General features: G+C 44.1%; 1 protein-coding gene across 1 annotated transcript in view; it reads left to right on the top strand.

The window, feature by feature from the left end:
- Nucleotides 1–19,603, top strand: part of LOC124622333 (myrosinase 1-like) — a 59,808-nt gene that overhangs the window by 26,120 nt on the left and 14,085 nt on the right. The window contains exons 6-8 of the mRNA XM_047148010.1: nt 6,121–6,215; nt 7,194–7,341; nt 17,924–18,039. Of these exons, the coding sequence (XP_047003966.1) occupies nt 6,121–6,215; nt 7,194–7,341; nt 17,924–18,039 (359 nt within the window). The remainder of the gene's footprint in view (nt 1–6,120; nt 6,216–7,193; nt 7,342–17,923; nt 18,040–19,603) is intronic.

Genomic DNA, 19,603 nt, shown 5'->3' with positions numbered 1-19,603 from the left:
TCTGGCCGTAATAACGGCCTTGATACGTCTGGCCATTGAGTCAAACAGAGCTTGGATGGCGTGTACAGGTACAGCTGCCCATGTATCTTCAACACGATACCACAGTAGTGACTGGCGTATTGTGACGAGCCAGTTGCTCGTCCACCATTGACCAGACGTTTTCAATTGGTGAAAGATCTGGAGAATGTGCTGACCAGGGCAGCAGTCGAACCATTTCTGTGTCCAGAAAGTCCCGTAAAGGACCTGCAACATGCGATCGTGCATTATCCTGCAGAAATGTAGGATTTCACAGGTATCGAATGAAGGGTAGAGCCACGGGTCGTAACACATCTGAAATGTAACGTTCACTGTTTAAAGTGCCGTCAATGCGAACAAGAGGTGACCGAGACGTGTAACCAATGGCACCCCATACCATACGGGTTATAAGCCAGTATGGCGATGACGAATACACGCTTCCAATGTGCGTTCACCGGGATGTCGCCAAACACGGATGCGACCGTCATGATGCTGTAAACAGAAGCTGGATTCATTCGAAAACATGACGTTTTGCCATTCGTGCACCCAGGTTCATCGTTGAGTACACCATCGCAGGCGCTCCTGTCTGTAATGCAGCGTCAAGGGTAATCTCAGCCATGGTCTCCGAGCTGATAGTCCATGCTGGTGCAAATGTCGTCGAACTGTTAGTGCAGATAGTTGTTGTCTTGCAAACGTCCCCATCTGTTGACTCAGGGATCGAGACGTGGCTGCACGATCCGTTACAGCTATGCCGATAAGATGCCTGTCATCTCGACTGCTAGCGATACGGGGCCACTGGGATCCAGCACGGCGTTCCGTATTACCCTCCTGAACCCACAGATTCCATATTCTGCTAACAGTCATTGGATCTTGACCAACACGAGGAGCAATGTCGCGATACGATGTACCGCAATCGCGATAGTCTACAATCTGACCTTTATCGAAGTCGGAAACGTGATGGTACGCATTTCTCCTCCGTACACGAAGCATCAGAACAACGTTTCACCAGGCAACCCCGATCAACTGCTGTTTGTGTATGAGAAATCGGTTGGAAACTTCCCTCATGTCAGCACGTTGTAGGTGTCACCACCGGCGCCAACCTTGTGTGAATGCTCTGAAAAGCTAATCAATTGCATATCACAGCATCATCTTCATGTCGGTTAAATTTTACGTCTGTAGCACGTCATCTTCGTTGTGTAGCAATTTTAATGGCCAGTAGTGTATATCTTCCATATGCATAAATTCATAAAAAAATTTACATCTCTGATAAACCTCCCACTTACCTCATCTTTTCTACAATCATATGCAGGGTAGAGAAAAATTGTGTCACGAAATTTTAACCCTGGATATAGGATGGCAGTAGGAAACAAAATTACTAATGTTGTGTAGGTCCACACCGCAAAATTTGTAAACTACGGAAACTTGGCGCCACGCGCTTCAATTGGCCGCGAGATTGCCCTGTTGTCGGTTGCACTGGACAACGCTCGAGAACAGTCTCTTCAAACGCAGCATCCCGTCGTGTTCGAGGTCTTCCAACCTCACCATGATACCCCGCCAACGAGCCTGTTTCGCCAAGTCGCCGATGAATTTCTGTAAACGTTTGTGGGTGTTGGTGGCGTCTTGCTGGGTACCGTTCCTCATACAACCGTCGAGCTTCATGCACATTTCCCTCGGCAAGTTCGTAAACAAAAACCGTATCTCGTTGTCCTTGAAACGAATACTGTGCCGCCATGCTTACTGTATGACTAAATCGCAGGCGACGTGTGTACGCTCTGAAGCGACGCTTATGTGTGAATGCCTCTGACGTGAGGTGGAGACAAACAGGAAGACCTATACGACACGCGTGCGTCTCACATTGGGGCAGTGGCGGCACGATTGACGTTTGTATGTGTGAACCGACAGCCATAGCGCTGCCCACCAACCGGAGCGCGAGGTGGCAAGTTTCCGTAGTTTGAAAATGGTGCGTTGTCGACCTACACAAGATCAGTAATTTTGGTTCCTACTGGCATCAGTTATTCAGGGTTAAAATTTCGTGACACAGTTTTTCTCTACCCTGTATATTCGGACACTACTGCATTCAGAACACTCTGTACACTTCACTCTTCATCGGTAAATATTTAGGTACCCTACCGCACTGAAAAAGTCCAAATACGGAGAACCACCAACGGAAATTTTCTTTGCAAGAATCATCAGAAAGTGATAGTTAACACAGTCCGCAAATCCCTAACAAAAACGAAAATCTGTTTCGCTGTGAATTATTCATTTTTTCTTCGATCATACGAAAACTATACGGTATTATCATGTTTTACATCTCTTTCTTCCCCTAGACTGTAGTTTAGTTTCAGTTACTGTTTACTTGTGAGGAGATCCTGAAGTGTTTGGAAGACGTAAGGAAAAACATATTTACAAAAGATCTAATATGCTGGTGTTCATTCCTCTCATCCTCTGTATCATACTCTCAAGGACGTGAAAAAGTTTAGAAAAACTAGTTTACCTTGTTTTATGGGGCTCTGGAAACCCTTGTCTTTCTAATAGCGCTTATAAACTACATGTTTTCTCAGAAAGTATTTGAGTTAGGAAGTTGAAATTTTTGCACGTTATTTATTAGTGTTGGCTACTGTGCAAAACAGGCATTTTTAAAAATTTGAATTCACTTGTTAGAGATTAATTTTTTCTATTGTAATGAAAATTCACTACTTTTCGTGCCATTTTTTGTTGAAATTCAATTTTTGTTGAAATTCAATTTTTGGGGAAAGGCTGTGTTAAGTGACTCAGATGGGACTGCGTAACATTTCCCGATAATTTGAAGCAAATTGTTTGGTAGATCCTGAGAAAACACTTAATTTTTATGAAAAAATAAAACTATTGGGAATCGGGCGACAAAGTTTGGAATACTTTTATAGTGCATTCCAGGTCCATAGGATGGATTATTTTCTGCAGCCTCCTCCTCCAGCTTCCTCTTTGTCCTCCTCCTGTTTACCCTGGCTTGTATTTATAGGCTCCTTAAAACCCCGTCAGCAGCCCGAAGTCGTTGCTTGTCTAAAGCAAGCATCGTTCGTACCATGATGAAACCTATCTTCATTCCCATATTTCGAAATACTTTGCACCTTACAACGCTGCCGCCATTGACAGTAGCAACAGCATCATAAACACCACAGTGAAGTGTCTCTGTTCCAACAAACAAGGTCTTCGGGATTCTTGACCATGTGACACTATTTACACTTCCATTGGGGTTTTGAGTTTTTCCGTGAACACACTTTTTCCACAGTTTAGGTGCCGCTCAGTCTCTGAAAATAGGTTTTATCACTTCTACTACAGCATGAGGCATACTATGTTTATGAGTGTACACTTCACCAGTTAACAATCCCTTTTTGTACTTGCACCAACTGTTTTCCCCTTTGAGACACAAGTAGTGACGGGGACTTTCATCGGTTGAAAAAGTATGAAAAAAAAAGAGCCCAAACAGCCTTCTTTATTTCATCGACACCGTGTGTGTTTTGCCTAATAGCCATCTCATAATCGTTCTGTATTTTGCCAAGTACCTTCCCTTCCCATCCAACCCTTTACCATCACTGAGTTTTTGTTTTTTGTACGACGCTTTTGTCGCCGAAGTCTTGATCCCATTCGTTTCTGTACATGTCCAGTACACTCACATTTCTACAGACGAAGGTACTTCGCATATCGCACCATATCACACGCAACAGAACGTTGAAATATACTAGCAACACCAGCCACTTCCATTCCTCCACTACTGCCACTATAGTTAGCTGTGCAATTATTTTCATGTTTACCTTTATTTTTTTGTAGGTACCTACAATATTTAGATATTACTGCTATATCTACAACTTCCTCTTAATGCATACTGGTGGCAGATACTACATTATGAAGAGATGTGTGTCCCATTTATGCCAGGTACTATCGAAATCTGCAGTCAAGTCTGTAAAAATGTATTTTAGTTAGTAAACTTGGTTGGGGGTTTGGAATATACATCGTGCCACAAAAAATTGCACCTGCAGTAGCACCCTTACCAATTGTACGCAAGGCAAAAGAAACCTAATGTTGTGTTCATGGTTTTTGCTGTCATTATCTTCATTTGGAGGTACTGCAACACTGTTCAAAAGGTGGTCATGTATGAAATTTTACCACACTTCACTTCCATGTCACCGACAAGTCCTACGTGATTTTTACAAGGAGTTCCAGACCGACTTCACTACACTGACTATGTCTTACGCAGTTTGCAAAACTTCCATTGAGAGCTGAGATCAAATATTTCATCCACTAGTTTCGCTTATAAAAGATTCATACTGAATCAAATTTCCTTACTCACTTTCATTGCAATGGGCAGGTGTACCAGCAAAGTTAGGTTCACACACTTGGTTATCATCTTTACTGTTTACAGTAATAGCATCTACCTTTGGATTTCCAACATTTCTCATTTTCTTAAAAGCCTTGATAGGATTTCTAGCCACTTTACGTACAACCATGGTTATTCTTCAATAAAACAGAGATTCAATGAACAGAATTCACTATGAATATTTGCAGGACTACAAAAGAGTAAATAAACATTAAGCACACAACACTCGAGCGAGCGATATATATCGAACTATCACAGGTTAGTCGCAACACTTATTTTGTAACACTGATTCTCTCTCACATCACTAAAATGTGCGTGATGAGTACGTAAATTCATGAGCACAACATTTGACAGCAGTTTAACAGTACCACAATGGGTCACGCTCATGCGGAATATATTTCAAAAATACTTTTAAAGTAGCTGTAGTGTTCTGAACTGAATAAATTAATATCTGTTGAAAGGGAAAGTCTCTACAGTTTTAAAATGCATAAAAATTGAACATTTTGTGATTTTGAACTTTTCCAGTGCCCCTTATGGCAAATATTTAATTCTAGTTTATACCAACTAAAGTTCATAATATAATTACTGGACCGTTGTAGACAAGCATCACAAAGAATAACTGTTTACGATGCTTCCTTAAATTAATCGCAGTATTGTACTGGACCTGTCCCAGCATCAGGCATTACGTGGCATGTGTGTTGTAGGACATAGATAATAAGACATACAGTATTCTGTTCTGCTAAAAAATTCATCAGTGGAGTATGAGATGTTGATCAACACTGTATCCCTTATGCACCTACTAAATTTTATTGTATCTCAGTTGCAATTTGTATGGTGTCTGACAAATTCTTGATATTGTGTATTCTTGAAGAACTGACACTTTTCTCTCCCAGAGAGAGTGACTTTAGGAACGAATAAATAACTGTGTGTGTGTGTGTGTGTGTGTGTGTGTGTGTGTGTGTGTGTGTGTGTGTGTGCCCCTCGCTTCTGTAACTATTATCTTCCTAACAGTCATTTGATGACGCGATTTTCAAAGTGACTGCACATTTCACAAAACGCGAAATACTGCATATACAGCAACAAGATTTTTTGATTGATTGCGTTAATTAACAAGAGAGTACAGCATTTAAATTTTTCACGTATTTCCAGAACATATTTATGTAACTTTGCAGTACAGAAACTTCAAATGCGGTGAGTACATAAATCCATGCTAGCAAAAACAATAACGAAAGCAATTCATTTACAAGGCTCTCATGTAATGTTGAAAAACATTATAAGTAATATGTTGACAAGAGCGCAATTCTCTTCCAGTAACGTCACCTTCCAGTTTGATTGGAATGTAGAATATATTAACTACAACTGTCATCGCCACAATTGTGTATTCAGTAGGTTGCTAGTGAATATCAATGTCCTCTTTTCTTTGGTCTCGAACAGGTTTCCACGTTAAATCATTTTTCCATTTATTTAGCAGGAGTGATCTTTCCTGTCTGACAGTACAATGCTTTTAGAAGTTACTGATAACTGATAACTAGCTATTTCATCAGCTTTCATCCCTCACTAATTTATAGTAGTAAATTAACCCTCTTGCTCTTCTTGTGATATTAGAGGCATTTGCCAGTATGCTTCAGTAGATGATCATGGAGTTATTGGCTGCGACGAAGAAACAATGCACAGTAAATTCCTGTGTAACTAAATAATGCCTAACATTAGTAGTGTATTTTATTAATTTTCCGAATGAAAATCTGTTACAGGCAGCGTAGGAATCACGTTGAATATTTCGGGAAGAGAGCCAGCTTCAAATTCGACTGAAGACTTGGAAGCTGCAGAGAGAAGGCTTCAGTTCGATGTAAGTACTGTAACTGCCACATAGTTCAGTTCATGTCATTCAGTTGCTGTGATGCTGGAGTGAATACTAGAGGAAGCTATTGGTATGGTTAGGCCTTGTGGGAGGAAGTATAAATCCCTGTCTCCAGTGTACATGCATTATTTGTGAAAAACTGAGCTATACATCCTTCAAAGTTCTTATAGTCGTTGAGGATTAGAGTCTACAGTTATGCAAAGATTTTATTTACTTTTAATGGATTACATTGTTTTCACTCTGAACCTAGAAACCTATAAGTGGTTCATATTAATGTCCAGTTGAGCAATACGTGAAATAACATTTGTTACGCACACGGACGACCGTTTATTATTGATAAATAATTTTGCTAATTGATATTTGTCGCGTGAATTTCGAGAGGTATCGCTCACATTATTTGTTGCCTACAAGACTAAATGCAGTACTAAGAGGGTTCACTACATTGGTACATTGTACAATTGTACACAAGCATTACAGGTATGTTTTCCTACTTCTCTTCATTTCCCCACCTTTAGAGCAAGTTGCAGGCACTCAGATTTGAGACACTTTCCCATACACTGCAGTGTCATTAGCAAACAGTTGCAGAATGCTCTCACCCAATCCCTGATTTAGTTAATGTATTTAAAGGACGAGAGCAGTCCTGTCACATTTCCCAAAGGCACTCCTGGCAATTCCTTTGTCTCTGATCAACACTCATCGTCTAGGGCAACGCACTGGGGTGTATGACTTAAACAGTCTTGGAGCCACTCACTTATCTAGCAGCCGATGCAGTGCACTCGGACCTTCGTTAAACAGTCAACAATATGGCACTGTGTCTATGTCTGATATCTCTAGATATATTTAAAATCCAGTTTGCATACTTTTCGATTATACAGTCACCAGTTTTCTGGTCAAAATGTCGCCGCGAACATCGATAAACTGATTATGAGGGAAAAGTACTGATTATTTTTATCTGTTGTTGATTAGGCTGGACTCTACGCACACCCTATCTTCAGCCAAGATGGGGATTACCCGACCATAGTGCGTCAGAGGGTAGATGCCAACAGTGCAGCTGAGGGACGACCCCGCTCACGGTTGCCAACTTTCACTGAGGAAGAGATAGCATACCTCAGAGGTAAGCTTATGTCGTCCTACCACCTTTTCATCAGTGCAGAGTACATGCCATGATATTTCCAACATAATGCCAGATTTAACAAGTTTAAAATAATCTTTTATTTGTACATTTTGTCTTCTTGTTCAAATTCTTGTTCCTTGCTTCTTCTTCATACACTTCAACAGCAGTGCCAAAAGAACCAGCTGCTTTCCCTTCCAGAGCATGCACTCTTCCAATTAGTCTATATTTGTATGCTAAATTCGAACGCCCCCTTTCTTCATTCCTGTTCATGAGACATTTGCTTCGTTTAAGTTTCTTAAAATGTCACTCACCGACCACACTAGGATATGATTTCTAGTTTTCTGTTCTCTAACGATCCAAGTATGGGGTAAAATACTCCTAAATAATACCTCAAATGTAAAATACATTTCGATCTGCTAGCTTGTAAGCCACATTGTAATGTGTCACTACTGGCACGACCACTGTCATTCAGAGACTTAATTCATGTGATGATATGTGTCTGCCTGTACACGCTTCACGTTGTAGCAAACATATCTTGAATGCTCCTAAGGTGATTTGCCACATCTGCACTGCTGTCCTACCTTATATACTACCGAGCGAGGTGGCGCAGTGGTTAGACACTGGACTCGCATTCGGGAGGACGACGGTTCAATCCCGCGTCCGGCCATCCTGATTTAGGTTTTCCGTGATTTCCCTAAATCGCTCCAGGCAAATGCCGGGATGGTTCCTTTCAAAGGGCACGGCCGACTTCCTTCCCCGTCCTTCCCTAATCCGATGAGACCGATGACCTCGCTGTCTGGTCTCCTTCCCCAAACCAACCAACCAACCAACCTTATATGCTACCTGTCTCTGTATTTGTTGTTGCTATCTGTACTTGCCCATGTCAGTCCATGGATCAAGGAGGGACACATCCTCATCCAGGAGGTAGATGTTCCAAGGGTTACCTAAATCACTTGAACTGAAGATAGATATATCATTGGAAAAGACATTTCCATCCCTATCCCTTTGCTCCATTTCCAGTGAACTAATTATTGATGAGATAAACATTAATCTGCATTTCGAGGTGTGAGACTTATCAATGGAAGAAAATTAACCCCCCCCCCCCCACCCTAGAATTTGGTTGGAAAATATAGGAAAGTGGGGTAAAAAAATGAAAATGCCGTGTGACTAGGGCCTCCAGTTCGCTTGGTGCAAGTCTTTCTAGTTGACGCCACTTCGGCGACTTGGATGTCGATGGGGATGAAATGATGATGCTAAGGAGAACATAATACCCAGTCCCTGAGCGGAGAAAATCTGCCGCCCACGCCGGGGATCGAATCCAGGTCATTAGGTATGACATTCCATCACGCTGACCACTCAGCTACCAGCGGCGGACGGAAAGTGGGGTAAGCGCAAATAGTTCCCGATTACATGCCGGCACATTATCACACGGTAATTTTCAAACTTTTTCATTGTCTCATGGAATATTACGAGTAATATTCAGAAAAATTGTGATTTACGAGCAGTATATACCCCTGTTAGTCCAAACGGGATCAGCAAAATGGAGGAAAGTTAAGATGGTGATTTTAATACTTCAGGTCTTCTACATAGTCTAAAGTGGGTACAACGCAAAAACCGTCCATACAGCGACGTGAAGTTATCAGCAAAGTTCTTCTTTAGGATGTTTTCCAACTCGAAGGTCACACTGGCTGGAATGCCCGTTATGTTGTCAGAGCGGTGACGGTTCGTGAGACGTTTTCCACTTTGTCATTCTGTGGTAGATACGTATTTGTAACACCAATTCTCATCACACGTGATGAGCCTTTTTTTCCAGAAATTTTTTTTCCGAATTTTGCATTTCAACAATGTAGCGGCAGACGTCAAGGCATCGTTGTTTTTGTTCAGGAGTAAGATGTGTGGGACAGATTTCGCGCGCACTTTTCTTAAGTTGCTCTGTTGTGCTTTGTAAGTCAAGAACACTCACACACAATCGCTGCATGTTCACTACTTAACACTGCCTGTTAAAAACGCACTAGTGGACTGTTTAACGTTGTTAGTTCAAGCATCCACTACTATGCGGACTTTGCTTGTGTGTCAGTCTCGGAACTTTTGCTACGGACATGGTAGAAGGCCACAAGAAAATGTTATACGGATTGGTGACAGCCAAATGTGAATTTATAAGACCAGTTGAGCTGCAGTAGTTATACACTGATGAGCGAAGATATGATCACCGCCGACCGCTAGATCGAATGCCGCCTAGTGCGCTGTGGGTACGTGATACGGTAAGGAAAAAATACAAAACGGTAGGGACGAATAACTACAGCGGTGATATGGTCTACAAAATTCTCTGTCGTAAGCGACTGTGGCAAAGAGCAGAAAGCTATGGCCTGGTGCCTAGAAACGAGGATCTCGTAAACAGCGAAGCTCGTCGACAGTTTGCGATCTGGAATCTGTGGAAAGTGGTTGGAGTATGGTGAAACCAGTAATAGACGAGAGAGGTCTGGACGTGCCTGCCTCGTCACAGAATGTAGAAGGCGAAGGGCTTGCCTCCTCTATAAAGCAGAATAGGTGTTGGGCTGTGGCAGCTTTGATGGCAAAGTACATTGCTGTTGCAGACAGTAGTGTTTTGGAATACACTCTGCAGCACACATTGTTCAGTTTGGGCTTCCACAGGAGATGACACTTCCGTGTTCCCATTTTGAAGCGTCGACATAGTCACTTACGATGGCACTGAGCTAGGGCTCATCGAGACTGGATCGTGGATAAACAGAAATGTCTCCGTTTGCTCTGACAGTTTGGGCTTCCACAGGAGATGACACTTCCGTGTTCCCATTTTGAAGCGTCGACATAGTCACTTACGATGGCACTGAGCTAGGGCTCATCGAGACTGGATCGTGGATAAACAGAAATGTCTCCGTTTGCTCTGAAGAATCAAGTTTATCGTTACACCAGGTCGATGGTCGTGTCTGGATATGTCATTGTCCAGATGAAAAGCCACTCGAAACGTGAACTGCGCTACAGATGCAAGCTGCTGGGGACAGTGTTATTATACGAGGTGCATTCAAGTTCTAAGGCCTCCGATTTTTTTTTCTAATTAACTACTCACCCGAAATCGATGAAACTGGCGTTACTTCTCAACGCAATCGCCCTACAGACGTACCCATTTTTCACAACGCTGACGCCATGATTCCATGGCAGTGGGGAAAGCTTCTTTAGGAGTCTGTATTGACCACTGGAAAATCGCTTAGGCAATAGCAGCATGGCTGGTGAATGTGCGGCCATGGAGAGTGTCTTTCATTGTTGGAAAAAGCCAAAAGTCACTAGGAGCCAGATCAGGTGAGTAGGGAGCATGATGAATCACTTCAAAGTTGTTATCACGAAGAAACTGTTGCGTAACGTTAGCTCGATGTGCGGGTGCGTTGTCTTGGTGAAACAGCACACGCGCAGCCCTTCCTGGACGTTTTTGTTGCAGTACAGGAAGCAATTTGTTCTTCAAAACATTTTCGTAGGATGCACCTGTTACCGTAGTGCCCTTTGGAACGCAATGGGTAAGGATTACGCCCTCGCTGTCCCAGAACATGGACACCATCATTTTTTCAGCACTGGCGGTTACCCGAAATTTTTTTGGTGGCGGTGAATCTGTGTGCTTCCATTGCGCTGACTGGTGGTTTGTTTCTGGATTGAAGAATGGAATCCACGTCTCATCCATTGTCACAACCGTCGAAAAGAAACTCCCATTCATGCTGTCGTTGCGCGTCAACATTGCTTGGCAACATGCCACACGGGCAGCCACGTGGTCGTCCGTCAGCATTCGTGGCACCCACCTGGATGACACTTTTCGCATTTTCAGGTCGTCATGCAGGATTGTGTGCACAGAACCCACAGAAATGCCAACTCTGGAGGCGGTCTGTTCAACAGTCATTTGGCGATCCCCCAAAACAATTCTCTCCACTTTCTCGATCATGTCGTCAGACCAGCTTGTGCGAGCCCGAGGTTGTTTCGGTTTGTTGTCACACGATGTTCTGCCTTCATTAAACTGTCGCACCCACGAACGCACTGTCGACACATCCATAACTCCATCACCACATGTCTCCTTCAACTGTTGATGAATTTCAGTTGGTTTCACACCACGCAAATTCAGAAAACGAATGATTGCATGCTGTTCAAGTAAGGAGAACGTCGCCATTTTAAGTATTTAAAACAGTTCTCATTCTCGTCGCTGGCGGTAAAATTCCATCTGCCGTACGGTGCTGCCATCTCTGGGATGTATTGACAATGAACGCGGCCTCATTTTAAAACAATGCGCATGTTTCTATCTCTTTCCAGTCCCGAGAAAAAAAATCGGAGGCCTTAGAACTTGAATGCACCTCGTACTATTGAGGACATTTACCGTGGCTTCCGTGGGACATGTGATAGTAATTGGAGGCAGCATAACAGTTGTGTACTGCGTGAACGTTATTACAGAGCACACACATCCTTGCATGCGTGATGTTTTTCCTGAAAGCGACAAAATCTTCAGCAGGATATCTGCCATTTCATTAGGTCATAATCGTGCTACTGTGGGTTAAGGAGCATGACAGAGAATTTGCGTTTATGTCTTGTCCACCAATCCAACTGAAATGAACCCGATATGACAAATACTGTTGGTCCATAACTTGTATGCATTGCGTATGTTATGAGTAGACAGCTGTGCTACATGGCTACCAACTTACCGATCAGCATTATACTGACCAAAAACATGGCTGACCTGCCTCCCAGCTGAACAAGTGGCACTGAATGTCTGACACATTCGTTGGAACACGGCCGCCTCCATCCTCTTTACGACGATCGTCACGCACCGCACGAACCACACAATCGCCTGTGATTCTGATACCACTGATCCAGATTCGATTTCAGGTTTTCTCTTGCTTACATTCTTCACTCGACGTGGTTCTGCGGTTGTTTTTTTAATTCTGTTTCGTAGTGAGTGCCTGGAGGACAAATTCATCGTGTAGAGACGATTGCTTACTGTGTGAAACGGCTTAGCAATTCCATTCCTTTCCAAAAGGATAGAGCGCACCTCGGAGTGTGTAAGTTCTGGTAGCGGCCATGAACTGGTGCTGTTCCAAGGACGACAAGAAAGAGGTATATAATTAAGTTCATTGTCAAGCGTATCACTACAGCAGAGAAGCTAAATGTACAAAGGACATCGCAGTGGTGTTCGCCAACTTGATGATCAGCTTCCCACACAGACCATTCTTCCTGCCGCTGGTGACGATGCGCCGGTAGTATATCTTTGAAATGACCCTATTAGGTCTACTGATAGATTGAACAGCGTATCCATTCTTCTTCAAATTGGTGTTTCATAAAATCTGTCCGAATTTTGGCGTAAAAAGCGAATTGCCAACGATAATCCGAAAGACGACAGAGTTACGAAGTTTACCAGTTATTGAATGGTTGCCTTACTTTCAAAGAAATACACATATTTAAATTAAGCATTGAAGAGAAATACATTGGAAAATCACATTTCGTAATAAAATTCAGCCCAGTGCTCTAGTAGAAAGCTTTTTGCACTATTCTGATGATTTTGAGACGTGATTTTTTTTGCAATGCTGTTTAAGTCAGTCCAAATGCGTTTCCAATCCACTATAATAAGGTTTATTTAGGTCCCACCAAAATAAGTTAAAATCACTGTCGTGAAATAATATGAATATTAAGATATAAAATATCTTTACATGTAAAACATTTTTGCTAATAGTGGTCCTCGTACATATTTTTGATCAACAGTCAGAATTATTACATGTTACTACATGTTACTTTAAGATTATGCACATATGCGGACTGAGGCGACGAATGAAAATTTATACCAAGGCCACGATTCGAACCTGGGTATTCTGCTTACAAGGCAGATGCGCTAACCACTACGTCACCCTGACACAGTGCCTTTGCATAACTGCGTGGACTACCATAGCACGATTTCCTCCACAATCAAAGTTCCCATTCACGCCTTTCACGCCTCAGCCCTCTTCTCATTCCCCTTAAACTCAAAATGCATTGCAGAGGCTCTCCAGCTGTACTGGAAAAGCACCCCAACAGTTAGCCTTCTGCCGCCGAGCAGTGTGTCAGCAGTGCGCAGGTAGCAGCATTACTGCATTTACTAGGCAGTCTTGTATTTTAATAACCGTTTAAATTTTGTGTCGAATTGTTTGTGCTCTCTGTAGATTAGTTTAGACGTGCTTTGCGCAACAGTATTTAGCATGGATAGGGACTGCGACTGCTGTGTTCGGCAGTGTTGGGTTCGGTCACACAGCTTGAGGCTGTTGCCAATGGGCATCACTGTGGGGGTCTGGACAGGGGTTTGTTGGGGACGGCCAGCTCGTCCCACGCATCCCCCGATCGGACTACGGCTGTGGCTGCCCACATTGAGGCTGATCCCTCACCTGTGGTAGAGTGGGAGGTCGTCTCGAGGTGTGACAGGGGGCGAAAGACATTCCAGAGGGCTGAACGGAAGGCCTCTCCAGTTTGTCTGACGAACCGGTTTCAGGCTCTGTCTCAGGCTGATACTGATCTTCGGCCGGACATGGCTGCTTGTCCTGTTCCAGAGGTTGCCCCTCAGTCTGCAAGATCCGGGCGGTCGCAGAGGGTGGACTTACTGGTAGTTGGGAGCTCCAACGTCAGGCGCGTAATGGGGCCCCTTAGGGATATGGCAGCAAGAGAGGGGAAGAAAACCAATGTGCACCCCGTGTGCATACCGGTGGGAGTCATTCCAGATGTGGAAAGGGTCCTTCCGGATGCCATGAAGGGTACAGGGTGCACCCATCTGCAGGTGCTCGCTCATGTCGGCACCAATGATGTGTGTCGCTATGGATCGGAGGAAATCTTCTCTGGCTTCCGGCGGCTATCTGATTTGGTGAAGACTGCCAGTCTCGCTAGCGGGATGAAAGCAGAGCTCACCATCTGCAGCATCGTCGACAGGACTGACTGCGGACCTTTGGTACAGAGCCGGGTGGAGGGTCTGAATCAGAGGCTGAGACGGTTCTGCGACCGTGCGGGCTGCAGATTCCTCGATTTGCACCATAGGGTGGTGGGGTTTCGGGTTCCGCTGGATAGGTCAGGAGTCCACTACACCCAGCAAGCGGCTACATTGGTAGCAGGGGTTGTGTGGCGTGGACTGGGCGGTTTTTTAGGTTAGATGGCCTCGGGCAAATACAGAAAGGGAAACAGCCTCAAAGGGTGTGGGGCAAAGTTAGGACATGCGGGTACCAAGCAGCAATCGGTATTGTAATTGTAAACTGTCGAAGCTGCATTGGTAAAGTACCGGAACTTCAAGCGCTGACAGGAAGCACCGAAGCTGAAATCGTTATAGGTACGGCAAGCTGGCTGAAGCCAGAGATAAATTCTGTCGAAATTTTTACAAAGGTACAGACGGTGTTTAGAAAGGATAGATTGCATGCAATCGGTGGTGGCGTGTTCGTCGCTGTTAGTAGTAGTTTATCCTGTAGTGAAATAGAAGTGGATAGTTCCCGTGAATTATTATGGGTGGAGGTTACACTCAACAACCGAGCTAGGTTAATAATTGGCTCCTTTTACCGACCTCCCGACTCAGCAGCATTAGTGGCAAAACAACTGAGAGAAAATCTGGAATAAATTTCACATAAATTTCCTCAGTATGTTATAGTCTTAGGTGGAGAGTTTTTAGCAAACAAAACACAGCATGTTGTTCTCAATGGAGAGACGTCTACAGACGTTGAAGTAACCTCTGTCGTGCCACAGGGGAGTGTTAAGGAGCCATTGCTTTTCACAATATACATAAATTACGTAGTAGATAGTGTCGGAAGTTCCATGCGGTTTTTCGCGGATGATGCTGTAGTATACAGAGAAGTTGCAGCATTAGAAAATTGCAGCGAAATGCAGGAAGATTTGCAGCGGATAGGCACTTGGTGCAGGGAGTGGCGACTGACCCTTAACATAGACAAATGTAATGTATTGCGAATACATAGAAAGAAGGATCCTTTATTGTATGATTATATGATAGCAGAACAAACACTAGTAGCTGTTACTTATCTAAAATATCTGGGAGTATGCGTACGGAACGATTTTGAAGTGGAATGATCATATAAAATTAATTGTTGGTAAGGCGGGTGCCAGGTTGAGATTCATTGGGAGAGTCCTTAGAAAATGTAGTCCATCAACAAAGGAGGTGGCTTACAAACCACTCGTTCGACGTATACTTGAGTATTGCTCATCAGTGTGGGATCCACGCTAGGTCGGGTTGACAGAGGAGATAGAGAAGATCGAAAGAAGAGCGGCGCGTTTCGTCACAGGGTTATCTGGTAAGCGTGATAGCGTTACGGATATGTTTAGCAAACTCAAGTGGCCGACTCTGCATGGCTTTGTAGCTTGCTGTCCAGGTTTAGAGAGGGTGCGTTTCTGGATGAGGTATCGAATATATTGCTTCCCTCTACTTATACCTCCCGAGGAGATCACGAATGACAAATTAGAGAGATTCGAGCGCGCACGGAGGCTTTCCGGCAGTTGTTCTTCCTGCGAACCAGACGCGACTGGAACAGGAAAGGGAGGTAATGACAGTGGCACGTAAAGTGCCCTCCGCCACACACGGTTGGGTGGCTTGCGAAGTATAAACGTAGATGTAGATGAACGAAACGCGGATCCTGCCTAAAACTCAGACATAGGTGCTTTAACCAATTGCACTACATGGTTCCAGAGACCTTTTCAGGTCTCAAACGTCTATAACGTATGCATGCAGACTGAAGCAAGGAATGAATGGGTTAAGAAGGGGGGCATGCTAGTGCACTTGGAAAGTCATCGTGCCAGGGTGGAGTCGCGGTTAGCGCATCTGCCTAGTGAACAGGGACCTTCGTTCGAATCCTTCGCACAAATTTTCATTCGTCGCTTCAGGCTGCTTGTACACATCATAGTTTAAGAGTAGCAAAGCTTGCTGGAGCCATAAAGTTTCATCTCATTAAAGTAGATATGCCTGGGTTTCGGGCAGGGTCCCCCGTTTCGTTCGATGGTGAGGTGCTATTGCAATACAGTTGAAGAGTACCTGCAGTGCTGCTCAAGCTCAGGAAGAAAACCAAGTGGGCTGAGGCGTGAATGGGAATTGGAATTGTGGAGTCGGTGCAGTTTCACAAAGCCACTGTGCCAGTGGAGCCCAGTGGTCAGTGCGCCTGCATACTTACATCATAATGTTTGAACTTGAAAAGGTCTTTGGAACCATTTACACTAAGGTGACAAAAGCCATCACATACCTACTAATTTCGTGTCTGACCTCCGATTGCCCAGCTTAGAGCACCAACTCGACGTGACATGGACTCAACAAGTCGTTGGAAGTCCCCTGCAGGAATACTGAGCCATGCTGCCTCTATAGACATCCATAATTGTGAAGGTGTTGCCGGTGCAGGATTTTGTGCACGAACTGACCTCTCGATTACGTCCCATAAATTTTCGATGGGATTCACGTTGAACGATATGGGTGGCGAAATCAATAGCTCGAATTGTCCAGAATGTTCATCGAATCAATCGCGAACAATTGTGGCCCTGTAATATGTCGCATTGTCATCCATAAAAATTCCATTGTTGTTTGGCAAAATGAAGTCCATGAGTGGTTGCAAACGGTAGCCAAGCAGCCGAACATAAACAGTCAATCATTGATTCTGTTGGACCAGAGGACCCAGACCATTCCATGTAAAATCATCCCACAATACTGCGGAGCCACCAGCAGCCTGCACAGTATCTTGTTGACAACAGGGGTCCATTGCTTCGTGGAATCTGCGCCACACGGAAACCTTACCACCAACTCTTACAAACTGAAATCGGGACTTATCACACCAGGACACCGTTTTCCAGTCGTCTATGATCCAACCGATATGATCAAGACCCCAGGAGAGGCGCTGCAGACCATATCGTGCTGTTAGCAAAGACACTCGCGTCGATCGTCTGACGCCATGGCCTATAAACGCCAAATTTCGCCGACTGTCCTCACATTGCTTTCTATGGTTTTTTCGCGCAGCGTTGCTTATCTTTTAGCACTGATAACACTACGCAACCGCCTCTGCTCTCGGTCGGTAAGTGAAGACCGTTGGCCACTATGCTGACCGTGGTGAGAGGTAGGGCCTGAAATTTGGTATTCTCCACACTCTCTTGCCACTGTGGACCTCAGAATAATGAATTCCCTGACGATTTAGGAAACTGAATGCCCCATGCGTCTAGCTCCAACTACCATCCCGCAGTAAAGATCTGTTAAGTCCTGTCGTGCTTCCATAGTCACGTCGAAAACCTTTTTACATGAATCAATTGAGCACAGAAAGTAGCGCCGCCATTGAGCTACACTTTCATACGTTGTGTACTGGACCCTACTGCCATCTGTATATGTGCGTTCCGCTATCCCACGACTTTACCACGTCAGTAAAGTTTCATTTGAATTGTACCTATGTGTTTTTTATGCGGCTCCATTCCACGGTTTTGAAACTATTTGTTATTTACAAGCATTAACTGCAATGTTTTAGGCTCTGTAATCATCCGTAGATTAATTCGTTATACTATTTGCGTAATTATTTCTTCCGTAATGTATACATTTGACAGCGACAAAACTCTGTTACAGGTTCGTCTGACTTTTTCGGAGTTAACCATTATTTCACAACCTTGGTGACGTCAGGTGAATCTGGAGTATCTCCATCCAAGAGAAGAGATTCCGGCGTCGTCAGTGTCAACGTTGGGGTACGTTAGCTGTGGAAGTCTGACACTAAGTATTCAGCTAAATGCGCGACGATAAATAATTTAAAGTGGTATTTAGATCAGTTGAAGTACTTTACACACGACAGCAATTACTGTGTAGATACTGCTTGTCATCAATATGCATTGATGACATATCACATAATTCAGTATGGTAGCTATAGGGCATACATTTCTTATTTACTGATATAGTCAAGTACGAAGGACCTCACCAAGTAGAGAGGATAGGCAAAATAATGTGAATACCTGTACTTGGGAATGGTTTGTCAATAAGAGGTTGGACTCCCTTTTGCCCATAATGCAGCTGCGATTCTTCTTGGAATAGTGGTGTACAGTGATTGTATAGCCTCTAGTGGAATGTTATGCCACTCTTCGATCAGAATCTCTTCTAACTCCCGTAGTAACGAGGGAGGCGGAAGTCTGCTCCGGAGTCTGCGCTCCAATACTACCTACAAGGGTTCGAAAATGCTCAAATCCGAGAACTGTGCTGGCCAAAGAAGACGCAGCAATTGAGTTGCATGCTCCTCATACTACGATTGTACTGTCCTGGCTGTGAGAATTGGTGCATTATCATCCTGAAATATGGCAATTTAAATCATGGGGTGCACCTGATCACCTATAATGTTCACATAATAGTTAGCTGTAACACGGCCTTTGAGAGTAATCATTGGGGCAGTAGAAGACGATGATATGGCTGGCCACACCATCACACTTCCACCTCCATGCTTAACCGATGGAATCAAGCAATCAGGGTTGTAGGCTTCCTTTGGCGTTCTCCAGACGTAAGCCCTGCCCGACGTTGACTCGTCTTTCCACTGATTAACCGTCCAGTATTTATGCTCCTGACACCATGTTACGCACTTCTTTGCGTTGGTTGTTGTCACTAATGGTTTGGGTATAGCAGCTTTATGGACTCGATAGACACGGGGCCTCGAAGATGGCTATGGAGCTCTACAGTCACTTAAGCCGCCGTAGTTTTGTGTTGTTTTGGCACAATTCGTGTTAGCGTACGTCTATCTCTGTCATTTAGTTTCGATTTGCGTCCACTATTACGTTTACACGATTATATCTTTCCATATTTATTGTAGGCTCTCATGACTGTTGAAAAAGTTGCTCTTGAAACGTTCGATAAGTTGGCTTACTTGGTTTCTGATGCTAGGGCTAATCGGGCGCCCACCATCTACCCTCTTTGGAACTCTGTTAGGTCTTTCATCGCACGTGGATCTCGGTCTCAAAAATGGTTCAAATGGCTCTGAGAACAACGGGACTTAACTTCTGAGGTCGTCAGTCCCCTAGAACTTAGAACTACTTAAACCTAACTAACCTAAGGACATCACACACATCCATGCCCGAGGCAGGATTCGAACCTGCGACCGTAGCGGTCGTGCGGTTGCAGACTGTAGCGCCTATAACTGCTTGGCCACCCCGGCCGGCATCTCGGTCTCTGAATGCAAATACGAAGTCGGCACTAACCTACACTGATGCCTAGTCCGTATTGAACACACATAGTCAAGCACGATACGTGCCTTACCTGTGTTGCTGACGGTCA

Source organism: Schistocerca americana, chromosome 7 (assembly GCF_021461395.2).
Source record: "Schistocerca americana isolate TAMUIC-IGC-003095 chromosome 7, iqSchAmer2.1, whole genome shotgun sequence".
Classification (NCBI taxonomy): domain Eukaryota; kingdom Metazoa; phylum Arthropoda; class Insecta; order Orthoptera; family Acrididae; genus Schistocerca; species Schistocerca americana.
The sequence above is the reverse complement of the archived record's forward strand: the minus strand, read 5'-3'. Positions and strand labels throughout refer to the sequence as shown.